At 41.3% G+C, this 22,381-nt stretch overlaps 3 protein-coding genes across 4 annotated transcripts in view; 1 reads left to right on the top strand and 2 right to left on the bottom strand.

The window, feature by feature from the left end:
- Nucleotides 1-417: 417 nt before the first annotated feature.
- pip4k2ca (phosphatidylinositol-5-phosphate 4-kinase, type II, gamma a) lies at nucleotides 418-8,448 on the bottom strand. Its single transcript, XM_080854007.1, has 10 exons — nucleotides 8,261-8,448; nucleotides 7,427-7,524; nucleotides 6,889-6,985; nucleotides 6,616-6,765; nucleotides 5,211-5,357; nucleotides 4,680-4,718; nucleotides 4,376-4,489; nucleotides 2,850-3,114; nucleotides 2,600-2,703; nucleotides 418-2,293 (listed from the first exon to the last, which is right to left on the bottom strand). Exons 1-10 carry the CDS (start codon nucleotides 8,417-8,419, stop codon nucleotides 2,213-2,215), a joined length of 1,254 nt encoding a protein of 417 aa, XP_080710133.1. The 5' UTR covers nucleotides 8,420-8,448; the 3' UTR covers nucleotides 418-2,212.
- A 5,929-nt stretch (nucleotides 8,449-14,377) lies between these two features.
- igfbp6b (insulin-like growth factor binding protein 6b) lies at nucleotides 14,378-17,901 on the bottom strand. The gene is made up of 4 exons (XM_080854010.1): nucleotides 17,439-17,901; nucleotides 16,390-16,424; nucleotides 15,826-15,945; nucleotides 14,378-15,370 (listed from the first exon to the last, which is right to left on the bottom strand). Exons 1-4 carry the CDS (start codon nucleotides 17,806-17,808, stop codon nucleotides 15,257-15,259), a joined length of 639 nt encoding a protein of 212 aa, XP_080710136.1. The 5' UTR covers nucleotides 17,809-17,901; the 3' UTR covers nucleotides 14,378-15,256.
- A 2,950-nt stretch (nucleotides 17,902-20,851) lies between these two features.
- The window catches only part of spryd3 (SPRY domain containing 3), a 40,776-nt gene continuing 39,246 nt past the window's right edge, over nucleotides 20,852-22,381 (top strand). Inside the window, exons 1-3 of one of the 2 annotated variants that reach the window (XM_080854005.1) lie at nucleotides 20,852-20,931; nucleotides 21,872-22,008; nucleotides 22,139-22,216. In XM_080854005.1, the coding sequence (XP_080710131.1) occupies nucleotides 21,881-22,008; nucleotides 22,139-22,216 (206 nt within the window). In that variant the 5' untranslated portion in view covers nucleotides 20,852-20,931; nucleotides 21,872-21,880. The remainder of the gene's footprint in view (nucleotides 20,932-21,871; nucleotides 22,009-22,138; nucleotides 22,217-22,381) is intronic. The other variant, XM_080854006.1, reaches the window with a different exon arrangement.

Here is a 22,381-nt window from a genome sequence, read left to right as displayed (position 1 = left end):
TTAAGAGAAGTCACCCCTTTTTGCAAGAGCAACAGGAAGCAGACGGTCAGCAGAATTATGGCTTCTGGTAAGGGGGAATGAATCCTGTTCTGGCCTCCTATGTGTTTGGTGCAGGCTCCGACTGCATCAACCCTTAAGGAACCTGAACCAAACACCTTTATTTCAATTACCAAAATCAACTCAAATAGGAGCAAATGCTTCTTTTTGGCAAACTGTAAACACTCATGCACACTTCATGCAGTATTTCTTCAGTCATGGTTATTATGTTTGAGGTTTGTGCAAAGAGGAATTATAGCATATAGTGACATTCCTACTATGCTAACTGAGCAAGGGCCTCTCAAGGGAGATTTGATACCTCGTAAAAGCATAAGACAATGACCAATTGTATTGTAGGAACATCACACAAAAACAATGAAATACTGAAACAGGTTTTATTGACTTACAAGTGAACATGTTAATGATGTTGAGTAAACTGCTCTAGCTTCACTAAAAGAGAGGAATCACAGGCACCATCCTAAAGCTACTTTAGTGTAATTGGGAAGCAGGTGAGCTTACTTTTCAATATCTTTCCTTATAAATAAAAAAAAACCTTACAAATACATTTCTTTTTTTGGATACCTGGTTGCACACATCTTCTGTGAGTGACATTATAGTAAGATTTTAACATCGATATATATATATTTAAAACACTTCCTCCAAACAGACAACCCATCACATCCCTTTAAAGTGTGTCGTCACGACTCCATGACTTCAATGATTATAAACTCATTAATAGGGACTTACAACTTAATTGCGACAAAACCCATATGCCATGAAGAATGACACGCAAGAGTAATGTAGAAAGGAATTTGGTTCCAATAAATAACACTAAATGATGGAATCACTGCCAAGTGATAGAAATTTTAAAATAGAGACCAGAAAACTAACATGGTTCATCTCAGGATTTAACATGGTTCTTCTCAGGTTTGGCTCAATTGAACTACACAAGTTGAGCATACTATTTTAACGTCATAATCATTGTGAAGCAAAATATCTTGGAATATGTCCAGCACAGTGCTCTGAAATTGATTACCATTTTTTTATCGTTTGAAATGCTACAAGTGCTCCTGATATAACTAATTCGGTCAGTAAACCTATAACATACAGTCTCTCGGGTGGAAATCTCTCAAAGATCAATCACCCCCTTGTCCCCTGGCATACACTAACTGTGGACAACTACCACAGGAGGGAAGTTCAAAATAAACCCCAAAAAGCACCCCAGGGCAGTTGTCTGCATTTCATGTGACTGGCACTGTTGAGTTTCAGAGGAATGAGTTACATTAAAAAAAAGTCACGATTAAAAATAATGCAGAAAAAAGGTTCTGAAAAAAATTATTTGGTCCAAACACGGTAACAAAATAAATAAAACGCAAAAAGGCAAATTGTATGCCAGAATTGATCCATAAGATAGAGATTGTTTCTTCAAAGCTATGTATTCATCTACTTTTGTACCTTAGATCCTTGACAGCACTTGAGGGAAAAAAAGGCGCAAAACCTAAAAGGATCTCACACATTTGTGTAAAATGGCCTATGGTTCTCCTGTCTACTAGTATTGCGGCAGAGTCAGAGAACTCCAAAGGATCAGCAGCAGTCGAATACTGACTGGAACCACTCTCAGAAACCACCAAAGGCATCAAGAAGTTGTATTTTGACAATTCCAAAATATTACCCATGCTCGGCATCAGATGCACTCATGCACAAATCCTAAGGCTCAAGACTTAGGTGTTATCACATTCTAGCGCTGCTCTAGACTACGCAGAAAAACACAGGTCAGACTACACTACAAGCCCTTCACTGATTACTTATGCTACCCTACCCTACTGTGGTGTCGAAGTCTTCATCCCATTCACTTTACATGGGAACACTAATAAAGCTCTGATATGAGGTTAATGGTAGGTCACTGCAGGCCTTCATTATAAAATCGTCCCTCTTTGCCCAAATGCATAATGGGAATATGATAATGATACATCACCTTCTTATTCTGCACCACGGACACTGACATATTAGTCACGTATATTGCACAAGTGGGTATAAATGACCAAATTCTTTAAATCAAATTTTAAATTACCTTTTTTTTTCTGGTGAAGTAAATGTACATCCAGTAAATATCTTTGTTGAAGACAACCACATACATTGTTCTCAGTGTTGCTATAGCAACAGTGCTACAGTGTCACTATGCAAAGATGTTAGCGATGAAGCCCTGGAATCTCTTGGCATACTGCTCTGGATGAACAGTGGATATCTCAGCACCAGCCTGAAAAAAAAAGGATTATCTCAGATACATAAAACAAAGATTTGCAGAAAATAACACATAGCATCTTGCAAGCAACACATATATAAAAGTAAATGTCTGACCAATGATACAATCATGTTTTTCCAACTCAACTTTGTCCCCGTCAAAAACACAACAAACTACAAATAATTCTAGGCTGAGCCAATTTAATAGCTACAAGTGAACATTTCAACAAGCATTCTATGGATCAAAATGCGCAAAAACCAGAATAAATACAACCTTCCCAGCAACTAACATGTTTTGAATTCCTACGATGCAATGACTCACCCCATGTTTAACGGTTTTCGCTGCATGGGCAGCTTTCTTCTTGGTGTCATACTGCGTCAACACGTCGATTAAACCCATGAAGTACACCTCCTTCTGTGGTGCTCCTGGAAACCATGAGGAAATGTCACTTAGCGCAACCACTGAACCTCAGGGTTTATAGCTCCCGTCACCCCACTCCATGCATCCGCTCATCTCAACACAATAAGAAACAATACGCAATAGACAGAAAGTGTTTACTCCACACACTTACCGGAGGCGCTCTTGACAGCATACACGTCCACGTAGGGGTCAAACTCCCCTGGTCCAAGGGGCTTGAAGGAGTTCATGCAGCCCGCAATGCCTTCGGGCGAGGTCCCGTAAGAGCCGACCAGTGGTGCGGGTGCCAGGCCGTTGTCAGGGTCCGCCTCGTCCTCGCAGCCAGGCTCCTCAGCCTCCTCCTCGTCCCGCTCGGCCCGTGCCACATCATGGATGCCTAGGAGCAGACTATAGTCCATGATCTTCAGCCTCACCAGGAACTGGAACACATAGGGCCAAACGGCTAGTTTAAAGCATTTATGGGATCATCAAGGAAATAATTGCACAGACATATGTCTGTGGGTTAAAGACTCAGGACATACAATTCTACCATATAGCACATATATGAACAGAGGAAAGACATTGAATACAATCAACAATTATTCTACAAGGCTTTGCAGTGTTCTGGACTTAAACTCACCAAAAAAGGCAGTAACTTGCTTGAAATTAAAACTGAAAGGAAGAATACATTTCAAGTGGTTTGTGTTTTGCATGCCTTTTTAAAACTCTGGTATAGAACATCTCTAATGCATCAACTACTAATTGTTATTGTCTAATAAGTATTTGGTCATACAGTGATTCACATTTCCTCTGTACACCATCACAATGAATGCCAAATGAAACGGTCAGTATTTTGTGCTGACTTTTCATAATTGTCAGATAAATTGGCTGAACCATGCAACTTTTCCCTTAAAGAAGCATTATGCAACAATTGTACTTCAAACTAAGGAGCCACACCTCCAAAAAGAAAGCTTCTTTTACAAACAATAGCAGGAGTCATACTTAAAATACGGGTTTATCTCAACAGGTGATTCTTATGCACCAAGTCCGCTCTGTATAATATGTGGCGACATAGCAAACGAGCCAATGAAGCCATCAAAACTGCTTCGGCACATGGAGACCAAGCACTGATTTAGCGTTATGGTGAGTTGTATTTTTCATGCACTTAACATTCGTTTTTATAAAAGTTGTGTTATTTCATTTTTGCTGTAATTATCCGCCACACCTTGCCGGTCCGGAAAAAAATGCCTCATTCCAGTCCGTCGTGCAAAAAAGGTTGGGGACCACTGCTATAGAATACGTGCACTGGGGGAGGGGGCGTGGCAGCAGCGGTGATCTAGTGATCTACCCTTAGTGATCTACCCTAATAATTTCACATATGTAAGTGTAATAGGCAGAATACGTGCGCAGGGGGAGGGTGCGTGGTGGTTAATGATCTACCCCGATAATTTCACAAATTTAAGTGTTATAGGCAAAATATGTGTGCCGGGGGAGGGGGCTTGGCAGCAGCGGTAACAAACATGTAAAGGAGGGTACTGGACTGTAAAATGCTTTGAGAATCACTGGCATATCAGTGGGTCGCGGATTACTTTCTAGTCACAATGGTGGTCCATGGGACAGAACCAGTTGAAAACCCCCTGGTCTAAAATATCTCTTTATTTGGAAAAAGTACATGGTATAAAATGTGTGGTTATGCTTCACCTCTACATCTCGGTTCAGTTTCTCCATGAGTTTTTCTTTTTCCTCTTCCGTCACATAGACCTTCTGCATGTTGTTTCTGAAGTCTACATCTTTGTAAGTGGGCAACTCTTTTACCTAAAATCGAACACAAGAGCCATCATATTACTTTAAGTCTACATCTTTGTAAGTGGGCAACTCTTTCACCTAAAATTGAACACAAGAGCCATCATATTACTTGGCAACACAACAGTAGCTCTTTGTGTATTAATATATTAGCAGTAATAAAAACTGATCATAGAAAAGGTAAGTACCAGTTTTTTCTTACCTTCTCTTTATCGCTTGCTTCTCGGGATACCAGAGAGCCCTGTGAATAGCAGTCATGTATTGAATTTTCTATTCCTCCAACACGTTTACTTCATCCACATTAGAAAAAAAGACACAGAGAACAACCGGCACTAACTGATCATGATGTGACCTCTTGTGGTAAAACCTTGTCAGTGCACCTGAACACTGTCTTCAGTGCAACTGAACACTGTCTTCACCTGTCTTCAGGTGTTTGAACACCGTCTTCATAGTGTCACTATTATTCTTCACACAATACTTGTTTTCTCCAATCTTTGGTGACCTGTGGTCACCTTCTGTACATTACTCTTTTATCCAAAGACACTTTTATCCAAAGACACTTTTATCCAAAGGGTTGTACAAAGGAGAGAACAATCAAGCTATGAGCAACAGAGACCTAGTGCAACAAAAATGAATACTACTTTATATAAGACATAAAAAGTGCAGGAATGTAACAACTGTAAGTGCGAGTTATGTACTATCTTTCTGATCTAAAACAGTACTTGTAACTTACTTTCAAGTCATACTTCTGGTGCACTATTAGCCTGTGGCTGAACATGTTTCTCATGACTATCAGGTAGGAGTCCTCACTTTCCACGCTTACACGGTACATGCCCAGGAACTGGGGAAGAAGGGTGCTACCATGGCATTTGACGATGTGCTGCAACAAAGAGTTCAGATTAAAGACCAAGTCGGAAAGACACCATTACCACTAAATATGCAAACTGAAAGACTGCATACTGACTGAATAAATGCTGCCTTTTTTAGCAGACTGGCCCAAATTAAAGTAATTACAATCTAGGCACACATCCAGCAAGATGGATTACATTTATTCAAAGTTCAAATCCTTTATGGAAAAAATACATCACAGAGTGCTACTGTGCAATTTGATGTTGTATCTAGTAACACACTAATTTACTATTCTTTCTCAATTATAAGATCTAGGCTAAGACCATCCCTGGGACTGCTAAATATCCCTGCACACATTCGCTTGTCCTACTTTGCCCAGAAACGGCAGCAGACTGCAATGGAGGTCGGTTACTCAATCATTTGCTTTACAGCAAACTGAACGTAATAGGTTTAGTTAAAAGAACCTATAATTCTTTAAAGAAATTAATGAAAACAAACTTTTTCAATGTAATATACACCATAGGAATGATGAATTAAAGAATGCATTCGGGGTTAGAGCTGTAATTGACCACGGTTTCTGATGCCTTTCAAATGAAAGTAAATGACTGAGCAGTGGTCCAAATGCATACTAAGCGAAGGCCTCTGGACATGTGGCAAAATGTAAATGTATAGCACAATCAGGAGCCTGGCCTAGATAACAATCTGCTTGTTCAGCTACAATGTAAACCTGACAGCCCCCTCTCTCCCTCTCTCTCTCTCTCCCTCTCTCTTTCTCCCTCTCTCTTTCTCTCTCTCACCCTCTCTCTCACACACAAACACCTTTCTCACTGCCAGGGCTGCTCTAAAAACAGACTGGACCTGACTCCTAAAGGCTAAACAAACACACATATATCTGTTCTGGATGACTGCAGGGACTGTTCAGAGGCCTTCAGAAGAACACTCCTGCTCATCCATCCATGGTCATACTGAGGCCTTCGTTCAGGGCTTCACTGTTGCTCACTGAGCTCACTGAGACCCAAACCCGAGACTCGAGCAGTAAACATTGATGAAGAACTAGGATAACTATCATGCAGTAACAATCAGCGTTGAGGACTCTTCACACTATTTTGACAAATACAGAAATGATCACGAAAACACCCCTGTATGTATTGAAATCACAGCCATTATGCTTAATCAATTTTACTTCAAGATTAACCAATACCCCACACACAGAAGCCTCACATGGTTAACCGCATGAGAAAATATGCACTGGGCAAAATGGTTGCCTTTTGGACCAAGCATGGAAATACCTGGTGGTATTCTGAGAGGACATTGTGCATGTCAGCAACGTCCTCGCTGGAGATCTGCTTGACCACCAATGTGCGGTCATATGAGGTCAGGAGCAGTCCTTCTCCATGGCCCTCCCCTCCACGCACAGGTGGACTACGCGCAAGAGAGACCTGCAAGAGGGAATGAAGGGCAAACATTAGGAGCAGACAGAATTAAAATGCAATGGGTAGCTTGTTCCGTCTACATTTTTGACAGTCTATTTTGCAATTATAGACTGATGCAGTCCAACAAACCTGATAATCCAGATCCTCAATTCCAAAACGCTCTCGGAGGTTGCGGAACACCTGGGGACAGTATTCCTTAAACTTGAAATGTCCTGGGAGATTTTCTCTGAGTTAAAAATACATATATACAACTTTTTTGTAACACCAAACATGCTGAAAACCCCCAAAACAAAAGAACATTCAGATGGCAACTGTCAATTTCTTTAAACCCATCCCTTTCTTAAACAGTTGTCATCCACCACAGGAATTTCACACATCTCTTTCTCGTCCTCAAGTGACATTGCAAACCAAAGGATTCTGGAAAGGACCAGAAGGGCTTTTTGTTTAGCCTAGCTTTGTGAATATCAAATATAATCTTTAAAATTACAACATACGTAAAAATATATTCAAGAACTGACTGCGATGAAAGGAACAAGTTAAAACAATAATACACCAGTCATTTAGATTATGTTGGCTATATCTAATACAGATCCATACATTTACCCCTTCCCTGTACTTCTGATGCCTACTGCTTTCTTGACACATTTTCAACCAATGGCTTCATTACTTGTTGAAAAGATGATTGTTGACTTTGATCTTTGTGTTGGCTTTGAAGTCATCAGGTAACAGCATGACAGGAACCGGTACCAGATTTAAATCATTAATCTAAAAGAGGGAAGAGAAGCACCTGATTGCATGACTTGTGAACCATACAAAAGGGAAGAAGGCTGACAATTCATATGTGCATCATTCTACAATTCATACACATATTCCTCTCCAACTCGTTTTTATACTTAGGAATTCCGTTGTTAAGTAGGCTCAAACTATCTTTCATGTCAACCTTCATTCCTCAAAGTAAAATACTGTGGGTTCATTGGAGTATAGTTAAGACACAAAGAGACACGACTTGAACAGATGGCGAGACCTTCCCTCACCGGAAGATTACAAGGCCTGACTGGAGAGGTCAACATTCCAATTCCAACATTAACATTACCATCTCTTGACATGCATGCAGTTAGGCAATGTTACACTAATATCATGCTTGCGATTTACGGCGCATTGATTGTCAAACTTAATCTTGCTGGGCGGCCAGTCATGCAACATGTGCAGTGTGTTCACAATGCACTGGTTGTTCAATTTGTGCAGATTCAACCAAAAGGTTAGCTTGTTAAAACTTAAACAGTCTCAAGTTAGCTTGAAGGCTAGCTGGATAACAAAGATGGTAGCTATTTCAAGATTGTATCGCGCGTCTGTAGAAGCACCTTCCGTCAATGCCAGACTGTACAACTTGAAAAAGAAATAACATTTAGCTAGCCACGACTGTTAGCTAGCTAGCTCAGAAAAAGACATGGTAACGAAGTTAGCTGGCTTGAAAGCTAAGCAAGTTCTACCAAGAACGTACCGAGTGGTTTACTCCCCACATGAAGACGCTGAGAACTGGGTCGCTTGCTCGAAATACTTTCACCTTCTGCTGCACAAAGTGTTTCTTTTTCGTCTTGGTTTTTGGGGCTAGCATGACCATTGGATTCGACGTGCCACCAGCGTTTCCAAGGGACGCCATCACAGAACTGGCTTGAAAAGTTGAAATACTTTTTCCTTTATTTGATCCCCGTCGCTCGTTTTAGTCCCTGACAAGTAAAGGGCGGGGACTTACAAAAAAAAAAAAAAAAAAAAAACAGTAAACTAAACCGTGTCAGCTTTATATTTAACACACCAGTCAGTAGACTAATGACAACAGACCTCTTTTCTACCAAAAAGGAAAAATTGCCTTCACACATATGACTTGACAGCTCGGTTCTCATAAGAATGTCCCCTTCGTACTGGCTCACCTGGTTCTTCATCACGTGGTAGGCTACAGACGGACAGGTGGAGAAACCCCACACGTGTCATGTGATGTTATGTAGGCGGAAACCGCATAAACTTCATACATTTATAATGTAAACTTGTAAACGTACCATAAGTGTCTCAGTCAGTGTGCATTGTGGCCATGAACTTGATTGAGAGGATTTTTTTAAATGAAATGTAATTGCTGATAGAAGCACACTGTAACAAAAGGAAGAAGATATTGTTACACTCTTGTAGGCTACAATGATTTGAGTTTTGGTTAGCTCAATTAATCGACAGATAATTGCTGATTGGACTGCATGAAGCAGGCTGTGTTGTGTCTGTGGTTTTGATAGATACCAACAGTAAAAGACTTTCTTATTTGATATCAGTGATTCATCTTATTGGTAAGTTGGAACATGCTCCAAGATAATGTTCTAGGCTACACCTATCAGTGATACATTATAGCCTAGCCTTTCATATGGTATAACTTCTTGGGGATATGAAACTGTCAAACAGCTTCACAAACAGCCTACTAAAATATGGTCATATGTGTCTCTAATAACGTCATATAAGCTTCCAGACACATGCCAATGATTTTTTTTTAATGAATGAATAAGCTTTTTCTCCATTATGGCTTTGATACAAACAGATCTCTTTTTGTAGATTCTCTGAGGCTTGTTCAGAGGTGACTCACATGATTACAGGAGGAGGATGTGGTCTCTCCACTGAGCCTTAAAGCTCACCCTAAAATAGATTCTCATATTAAGGTTAAACAAAACTTTCTGTTGCCTATACAATTGCTCTTTTGTGTGGATGTGTGTGTCATTTGTGTGTGTGTGTGATTCCACAAAGAGGCTAGGTTTCAGGTTGTCTCTCTCTCTCACACACACACACACACACACACACACACACGCGCGCGCGCGCACACACACACACACACACACACACACACACACACACACACACACAGAGTGTGAAATGTATCCCACATTTCTTACAAAGCAGTAGGAATGGTGCTGCAATTAAGAATAAGATGAGCAAGAATTACATGTCTATCCTTAATTGTGGATTTGGTACTTAAAGCTACTTTTCAGGGGTGTTTCCAATATTTTGTCCGCCCCCTGGGCACTGGTCAGCAGATCCGTTAGATCTGGGCCAGAGCCTCATTTGGAATTTGAAAACACGATGGGAATAAACTTCTATAACCCCAAATGTATGGCTAAGAATAGCAAAAGGTCAACACCTAAGTAGGTGAAGTAGGACATTTGTTGTGTGAATCGACCCATTATATACCAACATATTCAGCATAGGCTTCATTTCCAATTTTCAGAGCCAATGTGAGATTGTACTGTATGTAGTTACCTTGGAAACTATCATGTGTCTCTGTGTAGGTGCAGGAGAAAATTGGATGTATACAAGATGTGATGCAGAATCATCTTCCTGAATAGGATACCATCAACCCTCTTCCTTTTGAAGTGTGTGAAAATGACTTGGTATGCACATCACTTTTATGTGTAAGAAAATAGAAAAAGTCTCATAAAATGTTGTATGCTCAAGCACAGATGTGAGCATGCACCAAAGCACATGTTTTTTTCTAGCAGGCCTTTTTACATGAGGATTTGTATTTGTATTGTCTTGACAGACAAACTTAAATTTCAAGGCTGAGAACATTAATCCCACACCCCTGGTGGTTGAAGCTCCTCATGTCCAAAGCAAATGTTCTGCTGCTGCTAAATGGGCAGGTTGTGGTTGTATCAATACTTCTCTGTGCCATTTTATATAAAGGACCAATGTGAATTAGTCTTGGGTTACAAAGGCTTGGAAGTTACATTAATGGATTACATTTCTCTCCTGTCTGCTTGTTATGTTGGAAACACATACTCCACGAGCAGAGCTGAAACCACAGCACAGATGACCGGAGTTGGGAGCCCCTGGGCGGACAGCCCGGAGGCGGTGAAGGCAGGCAGGGCCGCACCAGAGAACGTCTCAGTGGCAGGAGCCCCTGGGCGGACAGCCCGGAGAGAGAGAAGGCAGGCAGGGCCGCACTGGAGAACGTCTCAGTGGCAGGACAGACAGGCTGGGAGTGAACAGACTCAGACACAGGAACAGGCTCAGGAAGAGAAACATACTCAGGCTCAGACACAGAATTAGAGACTCAGACACAGTGACCGGCACAGAGAAGAGAACAGACATAGACACAAAGACAGGGACAGTACCCAGGACAGACTCGGGAACAGGAAGCGACTCAGGGACAGTACCCAGGACAGACTCGGGAACAGGAAGCGACTCAGGGACAGTACCCAGGACAGACTCGGGAACAGGAAGCGACTCAGGGACAGGGACTGGTTTAGACACGCACTCAATCGGCTTGGACCAGAACAGGCCCAGACTCAGGCTCGGGGTCAGCCTCAGAAACACATTCAGGAACAGACTGGGTGTCGGCCGACTCAAGTGCCAGCTCAGCAGCAGGCATGGTGTAAGTCAATGTCGCTCTCCACAACCAAGAGGCAAAAGGCCACATGTGCAGAACTGAGGTTTATTGAAGCCACAAGAGGGGATGGTCCATTGATAAGCTTGATATCATTGTATTAATGTCTGGTTAGACTTTTTTGAAGAAACATAGTTCCTCCCACTCTCTTGGCTGTTCTCCAAGGCCAATCAGAACTAACCCCATTCTCTAACTTTTACTCCCAACTTCTCTCTCTGTCTGTGTGCATGTGTGTTTTTGGCATCACTCCCATTTCCTTGTCTCCACCCCGGATATCTTCCTCTAAGCAGTCAACTGTTTGGTATTGTTTGTCAGCCATTTTGAGTGAGCCTTTTCATACTTACAGTGCCCTCCACAATTATTGGCACCCTTAGTGTATGTGACCTTATCAGGCTATGAAAAAATATGTCTTTGCTGTTTATCGTCTTGGTCTTTCACTCAAAATATTCACAAAAATCTAACCTTCTCATTCAAGTCAAATTATTGAAATCATTTTTCTCCAAAACATGGGTGCCACAATTATTGGCACCCCTAGAAAATCTTATAATTATAATCTAACTTTAATATATTACAGTCATGTTTTACATTTTTAAGTTCACCTGTTTGATTAGGAACTCTTAAGTGGTCAACCATGACTTCATGTTTCACTGGGGTATAAATATGACGTGACAAAGGACAAATACCTTAAGTCATTCATCAAGATGGGAAAGACAAAAGAACACAGTGTCAAAGTGCGACAAAAAGTTATTGAGCTGCATAAATCCGTAAAAGAATATAAGAAAATACATTAACAGTTGAAAATGCCCATTTCCACAATCAGGGCAATAGTTAAGAAGTTCAAAGCAACAGGAGATGTAAGAAATCAGCCTGGAATAGGACCTGTCTGTAAATTGACCCCACGCACCGTGAGGAGGATGGTTCGACTGGCAAAAGAATCTCCAAGGAACACAGCTGGAAAAGATTTTTGTGAATATTTTGAGTGAAAGACCCAAGAGGATAAAAAGCAAACACATATTTTTTCCTAGCCTGTTTTGGTCACATTCACTAAGGGTGCCAATAATTGCGGAGGGCAATGTATTAGTTAATCCATGTTCGCCAATTTATAAAAATGATCCAACAGTCAACTTGGGATCAGGAGCCAGCAGAAGGCTTGGGTGCAGGGGCAGGCTCAGGAACAGGCATGGTACAGGGGCAGGCTTAGGAGCAGGTGAGGCATCAGATGACTCAGGGAAAGACTCTGGTGTGGTTGCAGACTCAGGAAGCAACTCCACAGGGACCAACAAGGCACAGGGCTGCTGAGGGGTCGTGTCACTGTACAGCTGAGAGACTCAACGTCATCAGGAGCCACGCTTTTTTTCTGAGGGGATGGTCTGATGGAATTCCCCAGAATGGTGACTCCTGGGGATCCATGGGGACAGAATCATGCAGGATGCTGACAGGTCTAGTGTTAGCCGACTGAATGACTGTCTGGAGATTTGCAAGGCTGGAGATCACCAGGACTGAGGGTGTTTGGCTGGTCGCCATCGTTCTGGGAGACTGCCTGGGAGCCGTCAGGCTGGATGCTATCATTATGACGAGCTAGATGGAAGCTAAGCAGGCCCAGCCTTACCAGCTGAGGGGTGGCTGGAGGCTGATTGCGCTGGAACAAAATCAGGCAGGGAGCTAGCAAAACAGTGGCTAGCTGACACAGGGACTGGATTTGGTGGAAAGCTAGCACACACAGGAGCCGGGTCTGGTTGGGAGATAGCAAACTGGTAACTAAAATGTAAACAGAAACACATGGTTCATGGAGAGCAAATCACAAGACAAAGTAAAATGGCCTGCAAGATGGCCAAAACAGCTGAACACCTTGGATGTAGGCACTTAATCATCACTAGAGGTGATGCTGCAGCAGAACGGTAGAGATGGCCTACTCATAAAACACGTTGATTTCTGGCACTATGTGTAATAAAAAAAAAACTTTTATGATAGAAAATCCTGGCATGTCCCTTTTACTTAGGTTATGGTATTGGTGAATGGTAAACTTAATATTTTAGCTGTTGGAAATGATTTAGCATGCAGATAATATCAGATGTGCTAAATAAATTGTGTGTCACGGCTGTATAAAGTTGTAATATTAAAGTTCTTGTTTTCACTTAAACTTTAACTTGTTTTAACATAAACATATTTGGATTTACGAATTATGTATTTATGAATTCCATGTGCAGTAAAAACTGTTTCTACTGTGCAAGCTCCAACTGATTAATATACTGTAGGTACCAAATTGAGCAATAAGCCCCAAGAGGCCGTGCTTTGCGCTGATTTTAGAACAGGTAAGGGAGTTGTTAGGCACGACGCGAAGCGGAGTTATTGCTTTTCTAAACCTGTTACTACACATATTTGATATGGTTTCATAAATAAAGACAATTCAATTTAAGAAACAATAGTTTAATGATAAACCGTCATTCTTCCGCTACTAAAAATTATAGTTCCTAAATAAATCGTTGCCACGCAACCCTTGAAGCAACGCAACAGCCAGATGGAACACTGGGTATGAAATGCGCTATATGAATGCCTTGCCATTCGCTGCGCAGTAATATGGAATGTAATCAGGTCAAATTGTAAGGTAATGCTGGATTTTACAACGGCTTTTAGCCAATCACAATCAAGCATTTGAACAATCAGGTTTAGAATTGAAAACATACAACACACATGTGTGTTCCTGGGTTTATGGTGTGTTTGAAGTTCACAGTTGTGGTGAAGTAATCACAATCAAAATGTCTCTGATTTAAACTAATGGATTTTAGACTTTAGATAATCTGCACAGTGTTAGGTATACTGTAAAAATTCAAGTTTTTTGTAGCGCTGACAAAAGAAAACACAGACAGGTTTTTGAAATTGAGCAATTTATGCATTTATTTTTTCCCTTTTGTCTATCTTTCACTGGTGGCTAATTTTGTAAATCCTTGACAAGATTTTACATGTCCTTGTCATCAATACAGAAACCACGTTGATCAGTGTGTAAAATGTTCACACTTTTTGAGCACTTGCACTTTTTAACTTTATTTATTCTGGAATGATTGATAGTAACACTAAAGAAACTTCATTAAAACAGTACTTTTCAAACGCAAACATTGTAATACATTCTGATATTATATGGTCCACACATATTATATAACATTAAAATGAAGTTTGAAACATAACAGAAAGAAACATGTACAGCAGTTGAATATCTGTGTGTATTGTGGTTGTGTATTTCTGCTCCATGAGTGTGCCTTTGGGGCATAACACGTTTCAGTACATGAAATAAAATAGCTTTTGTCCTGACAAGGAAATAAAACCGCTGACAATATAAAAATACATGGCACTGTGTATTAAATAAACCAAATTTTTGTAATATATAATTATATATATATAAAATATTATATTGAAGTGTATAAAAATATGCCTAACATCTCAGAGAGGGTAACTGCCGTTAGCAATCTTGTACTTGCCAGTTCAAATACACAGTCAACCACAAAACCATACTTATGTACAAACAATCCACTGTTGTAGCAGTCAGAATGCAAACCCAAATGATGTATACATATACGAGCATCTTTACATCTTGCTTATATGATAACATGTAGAAGTCAAATAAATGCAAATCTGAATGGAAATGTCATTGTACTTCAGAATAAATTAAATGAAGTTTGTTCATTTTAAGTGTATATACTCTAATCAGTGTATCTCTTGAGAGTGGGAGAGAGGATGGTGGGGAGACAGGTTTGTTTTATTGTTGTATCAACTCCATTATCATCATATAAACCACTTGCTTAACAGTTTTAATCTATGAGAAATAACCAAACACAAAGGCAGTATTAGCTTTCCCAGAGAGAAAAAGGACCATCCACTTTGGGGCCATGATCAGGGGGTAAGCTGCGTGGGCTTTCTCCTCTTCAAATGGGTGGGTGTTTGAGTGAACCTTTTTCCATTTCAAGGGATTTCTCTCTAGTTTCTCCTATAGCCAGGCAGTGTCTAGCAGAAGCCAAAGCCACCCCCTCTCCACATCCTCCTCTCTTCCCCTCCTCTGTCTCTTCCTACATGTCCTCCAGGCTCAGGGTATCACTCCCCATCACAGGGCAAGGTGCCATCCTCACCAGGGCGCATGGAGAGGGCGGTTCCCAGCTCGTCTACGCACCAGCAGTGACCACGCTGCATGCCCATAGAGGACCGACACTGTGGACACAACACATGTGGGGGGAAAGCCTGTAAGCCTTCACCATGTCCAGTAAACATACACATCACATGGAACATTTCTTTATTTTCTTATGGGTCAAAATAAAATGAGAAGAGGGAAATTCATTTTGCAGTGCATTCTGTTCTTGCTCAGCCTGATATCTTTGCCTACACATTCACAGACACCCTTTCCCCCTTTCCCCCTCTCTCTCTCTCTCTCTCTCTCTCTCTCTCTCTCTGTCTCTCTCTGTCTCTCTCTGTCTCTCTATGTCTCTCTATGTCTCTCTATGTCTCTCTCTTTCTCTCACAAAAACATACACACACACACACACACACACACACACACACACACACACACACACACACACACACACACACACACACACACACACACACACACAGTATGCAACACAACCTACATGTAAGACAGAAAGTACAGTAAGTCCTGAAGTCACCTGTTTTTTCCTGTAGAAACCACGAGTATCACAGTTGGGGATGTAGATGTCACGGTCAGACTGGAAAATAGTCAGCTCAAGACCCCGCAGCACTGAATTAAGCAGCCTGCGACAGGGAGCCTGGGGAGAGAAACAATAGAGAAAGTAAAATGTTTAATTGGGTAGAAAAATGTAGAGAGAAGGAAGAGATAGCCCCTCCTCGTACAGCCAAGCTTCTTTGACTTCCAAACCCAGGCAATGGCCACATTGAGCGGCAATCACAATATGTTTGGGTATTATCCAATGTATGCTTTGCAATGAGGTCAGTGACGTAGTATGTGCCAGAGGCAAACTATTAGATGTCACACACAATATCACGTCATTATATAATGGTATTGTTATACAAGGCTCTCTTTTTCAGGTCAGTTGTGACGAATTTCACTTAACTCTTGAGAATCGAATGAGTGCATGTAATGCATTTTGTATACGATCAGTTTATCTAAGCCATAACATATACATCACAAAGTGATCATAGAGCACATCTGGAGTATGTAGGTTCATTTTAAGAAAGCACAACATACTCACTTTGTCTATTTCCCCACCGTGTGATGGATGGGGACCTGAAGAATAAAAAGACACATTATACTGTATGTACTGTACTGTATTACACTTTAGCTGACAGAATTTGTATCACTGGCTCCATTTTTATGTGGAGCATTTAAGTCATTTTCTAGTTAGTCTGCAAGACATCTGCATTTTTTTCCTGCAATGGAGCCTCACATCACGTAGGCAAACTCCAGTGACGGAGAGTGAAGTGGCATTATTTGAACAGTAGAGGGAGACTATTGCTATGCAAAGGAAGATATTCAGAACCATGGTGGAACAGCCTAATCTACTCTCTTGAGCATTCAAACACATTTACACTCAAAGACACAGCTGATAGTCACATATTCCCCCGATTTCAATTCACCTCTATATCATTTCTTTCTATGTCTCTGTGCTGTCTGTCTGTCTCTCTCTCTCTCACACACACACACACACACACACACACACACACACACACACACACACACACACACACACACACACACACACACACACACACACACACACACACACACACACACACACGACCGCGCAGACACACACACACACACATACACACACACACACACACACACACACACAGAGAGGCATACATACAGTCATTTTTGCTTGCTACATTTGCATATTGACAGTAATAGCTTACCACATGCACAGGCATGCACTTACATAGACATTTAATTAATTCCACCTAGAGTGTTGATTTACATTCCCCAGTTCACAACACTACTAATCATGGTCACAGACACTCAGATATGAAGTCCTTTGCACCTTGCATCTTTGCACCACCCTCAGCAATGCTTAAAGCAGATTAGCTTTCACATGCTGTTGCAGCATACTTCCTTGTAGAGTGTTACAAATGTGCTGCATTCATGCACCTCACAATCCCTCCCTCTGAATAGGGATAAAGGCTACTAGTCAAAATGTCATCCTACCTGAAGCACACACAGAAAAGAGGAAATGCATTGCCTTGAGGGGAAAGAGACACAGAGAGAAAGAGAGACAGAGAGAGAGAGCTGCCAAGCTCTTACCTGTGGGGTGGGGCCTCTCGGTTGGACTGGGTCTGCTGTGCTTGACGCAGGAACCCCTTCCCTGCAGTAAAGCCTGGAGGGGACTGTGCTCGCGCGGTGGGGGCACACAGCGTAGCCCCTTGGCACAGATCAAGGTGTACACGCCGCAGGGCTCCCCAAGGGCCAGGACAGATGTGCTGCTGGCTGTGGCGGCGTGGTCCCTGGAGGCCCTGCTGCCAGACCCCAGGGGATCCTTGCAGGAGAGACAGCCTCTGTGGGGGCCTAGGCGACTGGCCAGAGTCCAGGTTCCGCACTGGGCAATCAGCAGCAGGACGATGGCGGTCAGGTTCGAGAGCAGAGACAGCTTGAGCCCTGGTCTTGGGTTTTCCATACTATCCTCCCTGAAAGTCGCAAAATGTGAAGACTGATGCTATTTCTGGTGTGTTATGTTCCCTTTTCCTGTCTTCCTCGTTTTCTCCTTCCACTGCTTTCTCTTGTCTTCCTTTTTTATCTGTGTGTTTCCTTTCCCTCTCTCTTCAGCTTTTGCCTGGTGCTCAGCCTGTTCAGTTGCGAAGGCAGCTAGGAGTCCCCTGCGGTGCCAGAGGATACAAACAGAGAACGAGAGAGACACAGCAAGCAGCAGCTTTTAAAGATCTGAAAGGCGGTGATAGAGAGGGAGAGGGAGAGAGCACAGTTATGACACCTTCAGGGGCTGGGACTCAGAGAGAGAGAGAGAGAGAGAGAGAGAGAGAGAGAGAGAGAAAGAGAGAGAGAGTGAGAGAGAAGAGGGGGAGACATAGAGACAGAGCAAGAGAGAAAGAGATTATTTCAGAAAGAAGCTCTCTGTTATCTCCTCCTGTCACATTAGTGCATCTGGAGGAAGATCTTTCCTTTAAATGCACTATTACTATATTTCAGCAAGATGAAATACTGCTAATATATAGTTTCTTATTTCACCATGTATGAATGTGCCACAGCATTCTCCTAACGTTTGCCATGGAAACAATGATTAAGGATGAGGGATTCAAGTGCATTTATCATACATTAACTCAAGAGCTAGGTTGCTTACCTTTAAGTATAATAGCAAGTAACTGTAACCTTAGTAAAGAAATTAAAGATGGTTTGCATTTGCTCATTCAAAATAATATAAACTTTACACCATGACTCAGAACAAGAGAAATGAAACCGACATATGTTGCCAGTCAATTGGCAAATTGCACTTAATCGAAACATAACATAAAAGATGACGTGAATAAACACTCAAAGCTGCATAGAACTTTCGGTGAACTTTGTCCTTGGCTAATGGGTGACTGTATCATAGGTGAACCTCTCCTTGTATAAAACAACATTTTGTCCAATGAGTAGGACTTAACTGTTGGCCAGTGGCTAGCGCAGGCAGCTGACTTTATAAGCAGGTATGTTTCGGTCTGTACAGCATGTAATTACATCCAAGAGAAGAGGCTGTGAACTCTAGGTGGGGTGGACCTAGAACGGCCAGTTTGTTCTCATTTCTGCTCAATTGTTTATATTGGAATCCAAATGAACTGGATAATTAAGAACTCTCATTTTTTCCCCCTGGAATGTACATGAGAGGATCCATGCCAGCAGCTAATAACGCAATCCATCTATCCACTCAACCATTGAAAACTTTCCTCAGGGGTGACTTCCTTGAGTTTATGCCCGTGCCCTGAACTCCAAACACAGGACATACAGTGTATTCACATTCGGAAGTTCATATTAAAGACTGTTTAGGCATTTTAGGATGTTTAAGAGATTACTGAGGGCACAACATGGAAAATACAAAGGAAGCTGACAGCTGTGGGGAGGGATTTGGGGTATATCAGGTAATGTAACCCAACAAGGGTTTCTTGAAGATAAAAACATGTTTGTTATCTGTTGTAATGAGGCAGCATGAACAATATGACATCAGAGATGGGGGCTGGTGGGAGAAGAAGCAAACAGGATTTAGATGTTTATCTAATCATATTGACATGTATGGTCACATTCATTCCTGGCAGTAGGTGAAGACATAGAGGGGCACATAGCGTTTGGTACAAAGCCAGTCCTGTGTGGAAACGGAAAGGTAGAACACTAGTACTTCCTAAAGCTGTTGATATCACACAGGGCACAGCTCCTCCATGCTTGGCCCGGATGTCAGCTGGCCAGTGTTCTTATTAGAGGCGATTAATCTTGGGAATGAGAGCAAAATTCACCTGCCGCCTTGTGTTCACATCAATGCCACAGCCCCTTTCTGTTTCCACATGTTCTGTCAGGAAAATGTTCCATACAGCACGCCAGGCCAATGGGGGCTCCCTTTTTTCCACACTTGCTGGATTACTCATTTTCCCTGCCTCTCATCACCTTCCCCATTCCACTCCTCCTATTATTTGTGTATTCTGCATATTTCTATAAAGTTGCCTCTGTGGTGTTCTTTTTCACTGATAGTTGACTAGTTGTTCATGTAAAGAAGAACATCTGACGGAAAGCAACGCACATTTTTAATGTTGACCGACCTCTTTTCATGTTGACACAGGAGGACACACTAAAACTTCTTTCTGTTTTTGGATGATGTGGGAAGGTCATGGTAGACATTAATTTGCCAACACCTTTAAAACTGAAAGCATTTTAAGATTATAGTTATAGGGACAGAAGTGTGATGGTTTAATAACTCATTTTGTGATGATTCCTCTTTACCCCACATAGGCATTGAAGTCTGGTTTAAGTTATTACAGCTATACATTTAGCAGGTTAATCATATGTTCATAAGCTAATTATCTTGACCTTGAAGGCCTTGAATGCTTGGATACACACATTAAAAATAAATAAATAAAAACCGGTAGCCTTCACATTTTTTTTCCATGGACCCAGATAACAGTTTTATAACATTGTTTTGGGAAAGAGCAATCGTCTTACACCATGCCATAGTATGTAGCCTATAGCATAGGTCTGAGCAACATCACAGGCAGAAGCGACTGCCTTTATATCAGACATAGCCTTCATTTTGCCTAACATTCCTGCTGCATAGGGTTTTCTTACTTCAGACCTAGTTGTAGAACATATAGATGTAATGAAAGCATATAGGCTACGCACAGATAATCGGGTGAAAACCGTTTCCCATCGAAAACAGTTTGTGAATGCTAAACGACGTCAGGTAACTCGTAACCGCTGTCATTCTCCCATTTTTAAGGTATCAGTTAGTAATAGTATCTTGAATTATTATTATTAGCAGCAGAACGTCAATAGCTAGAACACTAACATTTCTACACCGGAGTTTCTGACTTAAAATATTAAATATTAAGCTTCGACAAGAGGAGAATTAGAATGCAGCATGACTCCCAGGTTATCAAATTCCTCTTCCACTTTTTGTTCTCGTGAGCTCATGGTCACCGTACGTCACCAGGAAGCGCCGTCTGTATACTATATTGAAGTTTTCCTGCAAATGGAGTCGACAGTGAGAAATCAGTTCAAGTGCCTACAATAGCTAATTTTTTAATGTTTTAATAAGTGAAACAAGGTAAGCATATAACATATATCCTACATACAGCACGCCTTAGTTTAAAGGTCAACATATAAGCGTTAGTGTTGTTTTTATCAAACTGTTTGGTTGGCATGTAAGTAAGACGCTAGCTAGCTGTTTAGTTTGTTTGCTAGGAAGTAGTATAAAGGAGTCCTAAAAGTATGACATAAAAGTTGCATGTGATTAAGCTGTCACAATCTTACTGGACCCCAAGTGTCAGCTTTTATAACATGCCGTACGTTGTACTAGTGATATTAGGGGTTAAATAGTTTGCTAGGCAAAGTTAGCTTAAGCTAAATTGGCAAGATAGCTAGCCAGCCGAGTGATGGGCTAGCTGACGAAAATCAAGAGTTTCAGGAAGAACATGTCCTGGTTTCATCATTTAGCGTTCTTTTATAACACATCTCCTCAAGAGAGAAGTTAGATTTCTCATAGTTACTGACAGCCTTTGGTCCACCATGGTAAGTGGACCAAGGCAAGAAAGACTGTTGATGTTATTTTTTTTTCAATCAAGGTATATGGGAACGATTTAGTTGAATTATGAAACATGTAATTTCGATGTTAGGACATGATACACACAAACACCTCTTTTGTGGGGTTCAGGCCACCTGAGGGGATCTAGGCATATAATGGGGTTCTTTTCTTTGAGACACAGTGAGTCAATAAATTGTCTTGTTTGAGTGAATAAACCACTGTCTTACTATTTGAGAGATGAAAAAAAATTAGCCCAACCGTACAGTTGCTGAACAAAATATGTTTTGTTATTTCTTATAAAACATACATTCACTCTTTGCAGTGCTATTAATTTAACCAGTTATTTTTATTTTCATACAGGTTGGTACCAAGCCTATAGCTAGAATTATTATGATGGCTTTAATTGCACTGTGCTGCAGTGACTATTAGTATGTGTCTGACCTAAGCCTCCTCTCTATAAAAGCCATTTGAGATGGATGACATCAACCTACACTACAGGTTCCTTAACTGGAGACGAAGAATCCGAGAGATTCGTGAGGTCCGAGCTGTGCGTGTTCAGGAGCGATATAAACGCATTCTTAAAGATGGAGACACACTCAGGTGAGGACGTCTTTAGTGACTATTAATGCATAGTCATCTGATATGTGGAATATGTGTTCCGAGTCCTAGATTATTTAGTTAGAACAACAAAAAACGTTTTTTTTTGTCAATATTTCTCATTCTGCCTTAGGTTCAGTTGTAATAGTTGGCAGGTTGCCCACAAGTGTCTTCTTGGCGATGAAGCAATGGGAATTGGACATGGTCCTCAGTGAGTGAGGATACTGTGTGCTTAAATAATTGTGACGTAGGTGGTTTGTCTTTTGCCTGGTTCCTTAGTCTCATACCCTCACCCGAGTTTTAGTATTTAAAGCTAATTTCTCTGTGTTTTAGTGGCTTAATTCCCTTCCACTCAAATTGCATTCCTTTGGAATCC

Source organism: Sprattus sprattus (assembly GCF_963457725.1).
Source record: "Sprattus sprattus genome assembly, chromosome: 16".
Classification (NCBI taxonomy): domain Eukaryota; kingdom Metazoa; phylum Chordata; class Actinopteri; order Clupeiformes; family Clupeidae; genus Sprattus; species Sprattus sprattus.
This window is presented reverse-complemented; position numbering and strand designations above follow the sequence as displayed.

What these genes read in the sequence shown, in the direction of transcription:
- igfbp6b (XM_080854010.1), bottom strand. Translation starts at nt 17,808, where the DNA reads ATGGAAAACCCAAGACCAGGGCTCAAGCTGTCTCTGCTCTCGAACCTG. An exon ending in CGAGAGGCCCCACCCCACAG is followed by an intron (nt 16,425 to 17,438) that starts GTAAGAGCTTGG and finishes TTTATTCTTCAG; the next exon opens with GTCCCCATCCATCACACGGT. An exon ending in GTTTCTACAGGAAAAAACAG is followed by an intron (nt 15,371 to 15,825) that starts GTGACTTCAGGA and finishes TTGTGTCCACAG; the next exon opens with TGTCGGTCCTCTATGGGCAT.
- pip4k2ca (XM_080854007.1), bottom strand. Translation starts at nt 8,419, where the DNA reads ATGGCGTCCCTTGGAAACGCTGGTGGCACGTCGAATCCAATGGTCATG. An exon ending in TTGAGGATCTGGATTATCAG is followed by an intron (nt 6,766 to 6,888) that starts GTTTGTTGGACT and finishes TCCCTCTTGCAG; the next exon opens with GTCTCTCTTGCGCGTAGTCC. An exon ending in ACCAGAAGTATGACTTGAAA is followed by an intron (nt 4,719 to 5,210) that starts GTAAGTTACAAG and finishes TGCTATTCACAG; the next exon opens with GGCTCTCTGGTATCCCGAGA.